Raw genomic sequence first — 11,262 nt, 5'->3', positions numbered from 1 at the left:
CAGAGGGAGCCATCAATGTATAGCTTTCTTGACTGAAAGAAAAGAATTCCAGCCTTCCCATCTGGACAAGTAATTCTCTGGGTGGTCTAGGCTTGTGAGTCAATCAATCCTCTAATATATGTCTAGAAATCACACAAAAAAAATCCATTTGTCGATCAGAAATTTCTCACCTGATCTGAAATAATTTCTCACTCATTCTCATTAAGGATGTGGGTCTCTACCTGTGTTTTTCTATCTTAAATTAGTTACTTATCATTAACTTTGATACAGTATAACTTCAGGAATTCATATTATATTTACTGGAAATTGGATTTATGTATATACTCTTTAAAAAGTCCAGAAGTGGTTTAAATTTTTAATATTTGGATTGAAATATTTTTTTTTATTTCTTTAGGTTTTTTTTTTCATGGACTTGAACTTAGGTTCTGGTTGCTGCTCCTGAGCTTTTTTGCTCAAGGATAGTACTCTACCACTTTGAGCCACAGTGCCACTTCCAGTTTTCTGCTGGTTATTTGGAGATAAAGAGTCTCACAGACTTTCCTCCCTGGGCTGGCTTGGAACCTCAATCCTTAGATTTCAGATTTCTGAGTAGCTAGGATTACAGGCATGAGCCACTGGTGCCCAGCTTTCAAGATACATTTATAACATGAAGGAATTATGTCCTTGTTCTAAACTCCACAATAACTCAGAACATTCAATATTTGTCCTTCTGAGTGACTTATTTTGTTCAACTTGATAATTTCTACCTGCAATCATTTTTTTGTAAAGGACATAACTTTCATTTTTCTTTTGTGACTAATATTGCATAGTGTGTGTGTGTGTGTGTGTGTGTGTGTGTACAAGATGATAACAACCCTAACTGCATAATCAGAATCACCTCAGGAGCTTTATAAAATACACCTTCCCAGGTGTCAGCTCTCAGTGTAGGGGGATTCCAGTGATAGGCAGACAGAATGGTGCGTGTAGCTGTACTAAACATTTTCCCCAGCAAATTGACACACAATAAGGATCAGGAACCACACTTTAAGCTAAAAAAGGCACAAGTTCAGGAGTCCAGCCACACCTCCTCCAGGTGAAGGCCCTTGTAATCCACATCTTCGGCAACTAGCTATAGCCCTTACTGCTTCTTGTTTCCAAGGTTTCAAAATTGGTAGTTATTATCTGAAACACAGCAGGGGACAGTGCTGGGTGTATTTGTGAAATCTTCTCTGTGAAACACCTGATACAAGACTGCTTTGAGGAATGAGAAGGGCAGGCAAGAATCATCTCCAAAGTCTCCTCAAGCACTCTACCACTGTATCTATCTCATTCACAGCATAGTCATTTGTGTAGTTCTTCTCTGCTAGATTGGAAAGCAGTGTAGACCAGGGGACTGTGAAACACAGTGGCTCCTGCACACTAGTTGTTTGGCAGGGACTTGTTTTGAATCGAATCGAATCTTCCTAACGTAACTCCCAGGATCTGACAGTAGCTATCACAAATTATATATTTGTTCATAAAACATTTTAGTCTCACTAAAGAACACATATCTGCTGAAGAAAAAGCTGTAAATACCTATGTCCTCTCCCTTCTCCCCATCCTTATCTTATGACATATAGGTTGGTCGCCAATATTTGAGAGGTGTCCTTCAATTCGGACCTTTCAAACTGTAAAGTTCTGAAACTTAGATAAGAATGCATGCGGTCACTTATTGATTGGTTGATTTCATTTCATTCATTCCTCCGTTCAAAGTCTTTCACGACGTGGGGCCGAGGGAGGGCCGAGGCACCCACACTGCCTTTCTACAAAGGGTCGGGGTCGCACTCAGCGCGGCCCTGCGGAGCCGGTGCGGCCCCAGTGCGCTGCGAGGGGGCAGCTCGGGCAGGAACTACACGTCCCGGCAGTCCGCGGGGCGGGTGGGCGGAGCCCTGCCGGGGGCGGGGGCCGGCGAACGGGGCATTGTGTCCGCCTGCGCCGGGCTGCATTTGTCTGCCGGAGGGTGGTTAGCGAGCGAGTGTTTGCTGCTGTGGCCAGCCAGGGCGGCGAGTGTCCGCGGGGGCCGCGGCTTGGGCGGGAGGCCGAGGAAGAGGGACCACGCGCCCGCTGGCCGCGATCGCTAGCAGGGGGCGGGGTGCCAGCGGAGCAACATGCCCAGAGGCGCCCGGCGCCCTGACGACCCTTCGCGAGGCAAGGGAGCCGGAGCCGGGCTGGTGTGGCGGAGAGCATGAGCGAGGCCGGGGGGCGGCTCGGCTCGTAGCGCTGTTGAGGGAGCGGCGAGCGCGGCACGCTCGCGGGGCGAGGCGAAGGGCGGGGAGCCGGGTGGAAAAGCCGGGCAGGTCCGCTGGCTGGCGGGAAACCGACCGCGGGGAGCGGGAGTGATTTCCGACGCGGACGCGGGGGCCCGGAGCCCTCGGTGGGCTCTAGCGCGCAGCCGACATGGGCAACGCCGGGAGCATGGATTCGCAGCAGACCGATTTCAGGGCGCACAACGTGCCTTTGAAGCTACCGATGCCGGAGCCAGGTGAACTGGAGGAACGGTTCGCCGTCGTGCTGGTGAGTGTGCGGCGGCCGGGCGTGGGGATCTGGGCCCGGGCCGGGAGGCTTGGCGGACCCCCCCGCCCCCTCGCCCTCCGCCTGGAGCGAGCGAGCCTCTCGTCCCGTGGGGGAGGCTCCTTCCTACCTTCCCCATTGTGGTCTCCCTGCCTTGCGCTTCGCCATCCTCCCTTGAGTCCCTCCCGGGAACCTGGGATGGGGGCCGAGGCTCGGGGCCGGCTGCCCGACCAGCCTCCTCACCCATTGTCTGGCGGGAGCGGCACCTCGCCGCGCGCGTACCTCCGGAGGTGCGGCGTGCGTGTGGAGAGGAGCTGGCGCGGGCTGGGGACGGGGGAGCGGCGAGCCGATAAAGGCTTTGTGTATTAAAAAAAAAAAAAAAAGAAAAAGGAAGGAAAACCCTGCAGACCTTGAGCCTGTTCCGACCATCGTTTGGGCGCCAGGTCCTGGGCCTGCGGGGTCTCCGGCAGATGGGCGCAGGTGGCCGGCCGCAGGCGCCGTGCCCGGCGTGGAGTGAAGGCAACTTGAAGTGTGGACGTCGCGGCTTGACGGAGCGGGGAGCTTCCTCGGCCGGGAGAGAGGGGAGAGTCCGGGTCCCCGGGACCCCAAGCGGGAAGGAGGCATCTGAAACCTCAGCGGAGCAGAACCCCAGGCGCGGGGGGGAGGGGGGGACCTAGTGTGCTGTACCCTTTGGTTTTAAGTCATAAAACACAAAAATGTGCAGTTTTGCGGGGACGTTGCGAGCTATATTAACGATGTGGGCGACCCCCGGACCCCCAAGCCAAGTCCCCAGCTCAGCAGCCAAGGCCTTCATTCAATGTCTCCCACCCTTCCAGCTTCCCCAAATCCAAGATTCTGAAACCTTCCTTCTGTCTTTTTCCTGCTGGAGTTAGTTCTGGGCCCTAACCAACCAGTTCTGTCGTGCTGTGAGCTCAAAGAGGGTGTGGCAGCTTTCCCCAGCCAGGACCAGGGTTTGAACTACACTTGGTCTGGGACCAGGATTTGAACTACGTTTTCAGCTTTAGCTTTTAAGGGATGTTGGGAGGGAAACGACCGGACTGGTCCCTAGTCTCACACTCGCACATCTTTCTTCTCCCAGTTAGTTATTTCAAGTCCCATAAGCCTAGGCAGAAAGAGGAACTTGTGTTGGAAGGCAGTCCCACCATCTGACCCTGCCTGCAAGATCTGGCGTGTCACCTAAACAGCCTTGGAAAAGGACTTGAATCCTAGATCGGAAGTCAGTTTTTTGAGGTCTGGATGGTCACTGAGACACTTAAATTGCCTTTCTTTCTTCAGGGCTTGCAAAAGGGGCTGCCTTGGTATGGGGATTTTGTTCGGGAAGGCAGTTTAGCTTAATCTTCTCTAGGAGGGCAGGGGCCACAAGCTTTTTCAGGCCACCGGGAAACTGGTCTTTCAGTGGGGGAGATAGATGAGGTTGCTTCTTCTGTGATGGCCCACAGCTGCTCCCACACTGTAAGATTGGATCCTGAAATGAAACAGCCTAGGCTTAGTTACTTCTCAAGGCAGTCTGGGTGCATGCTTGTGCTGCCTTTGTGGAGACAAAACGTCTTAAAAAAAAAAAAAAGGCACATGGCTCTTACCTTCAGGCTCTAGGCTTTTTATTTTTCCCTCCGTGCTGTGGTGGTGGTGGTGGTGGTGGTGGTGGTTGGTAGTGGTGTGTGTGTGGTGGAGCTAGTGACACAGGGAAACCAGTGCTACAGCCATAATAATAATAATAATAATGCAATTAAGTTCTGCTCAACTGGGATAGCATTTTTTGCATGAGCTTTCAGTTACCCTGCTGATTAATAACACATGGTATGGATTAATCTTTGGAAAAATGATGTCCTTTTATTAACATGGTGAATTGTGTTCCCATTATGTCTAGCAGCCATAGTTAGTGTGTGGACTTTTATGATTGTACATCACAAACTCCTTGGGGTGGTGGTTGTTTGTTGTGGCTACTTTTCCTCTACTGTGCGTCACACACAGTTCTGGATGTTGTTCTTTTAAGATGTTTACAATATTCTGAGCTACTCAATAAAACAAACAAAAAACCCATTAAAATCCCCAGCTGACTTTTTTTTTTTTTTTTTGAATAGAGACAAAGCTTTTGGGATCTCAGCTTATAGACCCTTGTGTTAGGAGCTCACTTAGACCAGTGATGTTTACTCTTCCATCTGATCTCTACTTGCTCTGGGATGATTTATGAGTGGAATCAAAGAAAATCCTTCCAAATGATCTAGTATCATGTGTTGATTTTTCTTGTGGCCAGTTTTTTGTAGTGCTATATACTCAACATTCTCAATTTTGTTTTTGTTGTTCATGATTTGACTGGAAGTCAGTTACAACCATTTCTTGAGATTGAGCTTGAAAGGTAAGTTTAGTTGGCAGATTTTTAGGTGTGTAAGTGAAAGAATATTATCTTTGCACTAGTAGTATCAGCTTTTTTCCCTCCCCTTTTTCCTTTTTTAGACAGAGTCATGGTTTGAAGCTCAGGCTGGCTTTGAACACACAATCCTGCTGTTCTGGGATTACAAGCATGGGTCACCATGCCAGGTTGTTTTATTTCTTATATAATAAAGACTGCACATGGATTTCAGGAGGAAAACTAGATGATAATACTGTGCAGAACAGTGTACATGCACCTCATTGTAAGTATGACTTACATCAATAATGAATGTGCCATTTTAGGCTAGGAAAACAATTCCTCCCAACATCTACTGTACGATATTTAAAGGCTTTAAAAGGGAGGAGTAAATAAAAATTAAAGTGATCGTCTTATTTTCTGTTAGGAACCCCTTAATAGAGCAAAATCCTACTCATTGACTATCTCCTACCCTCATCAGTTCATATGTGGTAAATTGCATAAATCTAAGAAAAATAATTAGTGGTTATGAATGGAAAGAACATAGGAGAGGGCAAAAGAATTATTACTAGTAAAAATTAGATCCTGAGTTTACTCATTGTGAGGGAAAACCTCCTTCCTTAATCTTGTTTTCAGCATTGCTATAATAATGGTTGGAAAGTTATGTTTATTTAAGGAAAAACAGATTACTAACTCAATGTGTATATTTAATCATTTATATCTCTTTGTACTTCCCTTTCTGGATATGAGGTGATAGGCATGTGTCTTAGCGGGTGCTGTAAACAGTGGTCTTTGTCCATGACTACTTCTCTTTCCATAAGATGCTCAACAATATTGTTTACTAGCTTTTGGCTTTTAGTCATTTTTAGTAAGGTATGTCTGCAACAGAAAATATATTTCCTCCATTCCTTAGTTGGGGAGCTGTTCTTAGGGTTCTTTGAATAGCTAGGTAAAGGATAACTTTCAGTATCAACATAATTTCAGTATTAATACCACACAAGTGGATACAAAAGATAGACTAGGAAGTAATGGTGTAGAACAATATCGCATGTCTGATATGGAGAACTGGCTTAGTAGCTCATTAATTTGGGCCAATTTTCTTTTGAGTTTTTTTTCCTCCTTTTTTTGCACTAAATGAATGCAGTTGTTTTGCCTTGGGAAGAAGTAGGAGCACTTTAAGGCAGCGTTTTGTTAGTAAGCCTTATACTTGCCCTCATGAAATCCTCTTGGTAACTCCAGCCATCAGCAGCATGAATGCCTAAGTAATGATTACCTACTGGCTTGAAGTCATCTGGTTATTAAATAACCAATCTGGGATTTTAACTAGATTTGAATCTCTGTTCCTCACTCTCTCCTGGCTTCCCTCATTATATTACATTTTCCCAAACTTAGAGTTCAGGGTATAAAAAGAAAAGGGGCTGGGATCAGAGTAAAACATTCCTAAATCTGATAAATGCAAGTTTCAGATTGTATACAGTTGTAGAAATTTCACTGAAATGTTTGAAGTGAAGTGTATTTGATTTGATATTTATCTTCAGAAGTCAAACCTTTTACATCAGTATAGAGTTAAATATGGATGTGATTCAAAAGTGTACTGTTTAGTTTTTCTTTTTGGGGGCAGATTTGAAGTGCCTTGGTTGGAAAGTTTGGGTTTTGGTTTAGCAAACCAGGGGATGAAACAGCTTGTCATTAGAATGCATACACTTTCAGTGTAATTACCTGTGAAAGGGACAAGGAAGGTCAAGTTGTAAAAACTAAGTTTGTTTCCCACTTTTCACCACTTCATGGGGAACACTTGCCTAAGGTCTGTTGAGCAGATGGATGGGTGGGAGTGTAGTGAGGCCATCATATGCTGCTGATTTGTTTTCTCACATCCTTTCTCTTGCTGTCAGGGAAAGAGAGTGAGGAAGGGGGGCTGAATGTTGACACTTTTGAACTGCTACAATTTCGCCCTGGGCAGTTACTGCTTAAGTTTTTTTTTTCCCCTCCAAAGTGGGACTGGATACATAGGGCTATGTATATCATCAGTGTCAGCATATCTTTTTCCTTCTAATAAGACCAATAAGAGCTGTGAAGATAGATTTGAGTATTTGAGATAGAAGTTGATCAGATTCTCTAACTTACTGACTAGGAAGCAGTAGACCTTATTTTAGAATCTTATCTGCTATACAAGCTTGGGTAAATGAAACTCCTTTCCCTGGCTCTTGGTTTTCTATGTTTGTGAAGAGGAATTAAATTTGGCACAATTCTTTTTTTTTGCCAGTCCTGGGCCTTGGACTCAGGGCCTGAGCACTGTCCCTGACTTCTTTTTGCTCAAGGCTAGCACTCTGCCACTTGAGCCACAGCGCCACTTCTGGCCATTTTTATATATGTGGTGCTGGGGAATCGAACCCAGGGCTTCATGTATACGAGGCAAGCACTCTTGCCACTAGGCCATATTCCCAGCCCCAATTTGGCACAATTCTGAGGGTAGTTGTCTGATAATGGAAATCATAGCACTATCAGTGTAAACCTTGTGGAAGGAACATAATACATTGTGGTCCATTGGTCAAATTTTTGTTGTGTTGAGCTTTTGTGTGGAAAGATGTTTTCCATGTTTTGTGTGGTCAAGAGAGTGGAATTCCCTAGAGCTACTGAAAGTCCTGTGATGGACTAGTTTAACAGACTTGTCAAACAATGGAAGGATTCTCTGTCAGAGTTGTTCAGCCAGAGCTATGTGTAAGTGCTGGTGACAGGAAGACCCTTCCCACTGCCAAGATGCAGCAAGTGTATTAGTGACTCAAAAGATGCTCTTCTGAGTGAGTCATGTGTGCAGGTTGAGATGACTCTCGAGCATCTGTAAGTAGAGGAGGATCTTTTCCTGTGTCCCTAGAAGAAACAAGTAAATTTAGGCTGATGGGCTAGAATTTCCTTGGTGACTTGGTCATTTAAGATGTCACAGTTGTCTAAAAATGACCAGTACAAGAAGCACTGCTTATAGATGATTGTCTTTCCTTTGGTAAGAGGGTGCTGTTACCTAGTTTCAGGACAAAACAGTGAACCCTTGTAGAAGAACAGATTGGAAGAGCTTAGGAGGGAAGGTGAGAACAAGCAATGCTACTGCTTGACAGAGTCCCTCTTGTAGCGTGGCTTTCGTCCTGTCTCTTCTTTCCTCAATAACCAGAAGTGTGTCCCTAGACTTTGGGATCATGATTTCTGAAGAGAGGCTTCCTGTAAGCTTTAGCTTTTTACTACTCTAATAGCAGAAGCAGAGGTAGCTCATACCTTGTGTTCCCATTAAAATTCGGTCTGTTCATACTATAGGGAAAGTTGCTTCTCCTTTCCCCAATCACCCTGTCCTCCTGGCCAGAAGGTACTGAAGTTTTCAACTGAAATGACAGATTCAGAAGTAATGCCCAGGGAAGACCTGGCAGTGGAGAGCTGCCTCATGGATTGTGGGGCCAGAATGGTGGGGAATCCCTTTCTAAGTGTGGAAATAACAAGTCTCCACTTGGTGATATAATGGTATTTGATGCTGACAAACAAACAGAAGTGTACTTTCTTTTTTTGTTGTTGTCATTGATGATCATGGGGCTTGAACTCCAGGCCTGGTTGCTGTTCCTGAGCTCATTTGCTCAAGGCTAGCACTCTGCCACTTTAAGCCACAGATCTACTTCTCTGGTTTTCCAGTAGTTAATTGGAGATACGGGTCTCTTGGATGTCCCTGTCTGGGCTGGCTTCAAACTGATCCTCAGATTTCAGCCTCCAGAACTGGCCTCCGGTGCCAGGCTTTTTTTTTTTTTTTTTGTCTTTTCTTTTTGGTACTGGGGATTAAGCCCAGAACCCTACACTTGGTAGGCAATTGCTTTGCCACTGAGCTACATCCCAATCTCAGGAAGTCTACTCAAGGCTGGCTCTCTACTTCTTGAGCCACAGCTCTATTTCTGGCCTTTTGTGGTTAATTGGAGATAAGGCTTCTGGACTTTCTTGCTGTGACTGGCTTCTGACTGATCTTCAGATCTCAGCCTCCTGAGTAACTAGGACTACAAGCATGAGCCACCAGCACCCACCCAGCTTCTTGTCACACTCTTGAAAAAACAAATCAGCAAGCGTAACATTAATGCCATCAAGTAGGTACCTGATCATGAACTTTATAGTTTCTAGGACAAACTTTCTGTAGTTTTTGTGATCTCCTCTTCACATCTTCCATGTCCTTGTGTAGTTTGTAATTGGCTGCTGATTCTTTGACATGTAACTTTAGTGTACTTTTTCCTTGCTGAAGAAGCTCTGTTATATATCTGAGCCCCTGTATTCATTGTTACAGACACTAAAACCACAAAGCCTGAAGATCCTGGTCTCAGGAAAATTGGGACAACTTTCCTCTAGTGTAGTGGTACTCAAGGGTCATTTCTCTTGCCCAATTTCTATGGCACAGAAGTCATAGATTGTTCCCATTGTCTGATTTCTACTAAAGCATGATGGATTTGGGAAAATTGTCAAATACATTTTTGGCTAGATGTCTATTTTTGTGGGATACCAAGGTGTCACTAAACTATACCTGAAAATAGTAAGTGTCCACAAGTTTCAAGTCTTGATTGTTTGCTCTGGGACTTTTCTTGTTTTTTTCTTTTTCCATGACAGTTTGGTATAATAACTTATTTAAGGTAGGATAAAGAAGGAATTGAAAAGTTAAACTAGTTTTCAGTCTTGGCACATATATGTAAGATATATACACATAGATACATATATAAACACACATACACACTTGCATATATGTACACACACATACACATGTATTTATGCAGTGGAGTTTTTATTTATTTATTTATTTATTTATTTATTTATTTATTTTTTGGCCAGTCCTGGGGCTTGGACTCAGGGCCTGAGCACTGTCCCTGGCTTCTTTTTGCTCAAGGCTAGCACTCTGCCACTTGAGCCACAGCGCCACTTCTGGCCATTTTCTGTATATGTGGTGCTGGGGAATTGAACCCAGGGCCTCATGTATATGAAGCAGGCACTCTTGCCACTAGGCCATATCCCCAGCCCCTTATGCAGTGGAGTTTAAACTCAGGGCCTCACTTCTGGTAGGCAGGTACTTTGCCACTAGAACCACATACCTAGCCCAGGAGTTTAAAAAGTTCCATAGAAGATTTGAATGTACAACCTTAGTTGAGAGTCATTTTGCTAGAAAGAAAACATTTTCCATCTTACCTAAAAAATTAAGCACGAGAGTAAGAACTAGTGGAAAAATAAGATGATGAGTGCAATAGGTAAGGGATTGTTTCAGATATGAGAAAATTTGGCGAAATTAGGCAAAGTTGGGAACAGTTAAAAGAATCCAAGGATATATGTGCTTGATTCAAGAAAAACAGTGATGAGAAAGATAGAATGAATGGTAGACTTAGTTAACTAAGAAAAACCATCAAATTACAGAAATGAAGATTTACAGAGACAGTTCTATATAAGATTGATCAGTGACCCTGAGTTGTACTTCTGGCTTAGAGCAAGTAATAGATTCATTGTAGTTTTGCTTGGGTCTCTATTCTACAGCCTAATTGTTTGTTGGTTCAATGCAGGCCTTTTGCTTTGATCTCTGGTTTTGCCACTTACAAAGACTTGATGAGCTTGGCTTCCTGGAGTGAAATTCAAATACACTTGTGAAATGTAAACAACATTCATTTATTAAGAATCCTATAATCAAGGCAAATTGGCATGCTTATGTAAGCAATTAGCTTTGGGAATAGAAAGATAAATAGGATGCTAGGTCAAGAATGAGCTGATTGTTCTCAGAATAAGACTCTAGTTACTCCTTTATGAGTTAAAACATAAGCAAATAGACATTCCTTTTATTCATAATCTTTAGCATTGTGGCCTTAGCTTTGAGGGCAGTGTATGTGATTTTCTGGAACTGAAAGAGAATAGAAGCAACTAGTATCTTATCTAAAGTACAGATCTCTCAAGGAAATAGATGTAGATGATTTATGAACAGATAAAATTTTCTAGTAATTAGAAAAAGGGAAACAAGCTATTAATTTGGGTGTTTGATTTTGTTAGGAGGGGGGCTGGTCAGGGTCTCTAGCCTGGATCCTTTTGTCTCATCCTCCTGATGGCTGGAATTACAGGCATTTGCCACTTTACCTGGCTCCATAATGGGTTTCATTTTGACATCAAAGGTAAAGAAGATGACTATAATGGCATCTGCCTTTCTTGAACAATGTTTTTTTGTTTATTTAGAATAATAACTGACAGTAAAAGTTGGATATATCACAATCAAATGCATGACTGTAGCACTCAGTTTGTCCAGTGAGGTAAATTGCACCATGAGTCTACTTTGTGAAATCTTGGGAGCAGAATGCAGAGGGAATGGGTCAGGTAAACAGTTTGTT

General features: G+C 44.1%; 1 protein-coding gene across 4 annotated transcripts in view; it reads left to right on the top strand.

Annotated features, from left to right (window-relative positions):
* Window positions 1–1,979: 1,979 nt before the first annotated feature.
* The window catches only part of Fmnl2 (formin like 2), a 279,290-nt gene continuing 270,007 nt past the window's right edge, over window positions 1,980–11,262 (top strand). For all 4 annotated transcript variants that reach the window (XM_048345456.1, XM_048345458.1, XM_048345457.1 and 1 more), the window contains exon 1: window positions 1,980–2,532. In XM_048345456.1, coding sequence (XP_048201413.1) covers window positions 2,416–2,532 — 117 coding nt within the window. In that variant the 5' untranslated portion in view covers window positions 1,980–2,415. The remainder of the gene's footprint in view (window positions 2,533–11,262) is intronic.

Source organism: Perognathus longimembris, chromosome 4, assembly GCF_023159225.1.
Source record: "Perognathus longimembris pacificus isolate PPM17 chromosome 4, ASM2315922v1, whole genome shotgun sequence".
NCBI lineage: Eukaryota > Metazoa > Chordata > Mammalia > Rodentia > Heteromyidae > Perognathus > Perognathus longimembris.
Note: the sequence above shows the minus strand (reverse complement) of the source record. Positions and strands in the feature narration are given on the sequence as shown.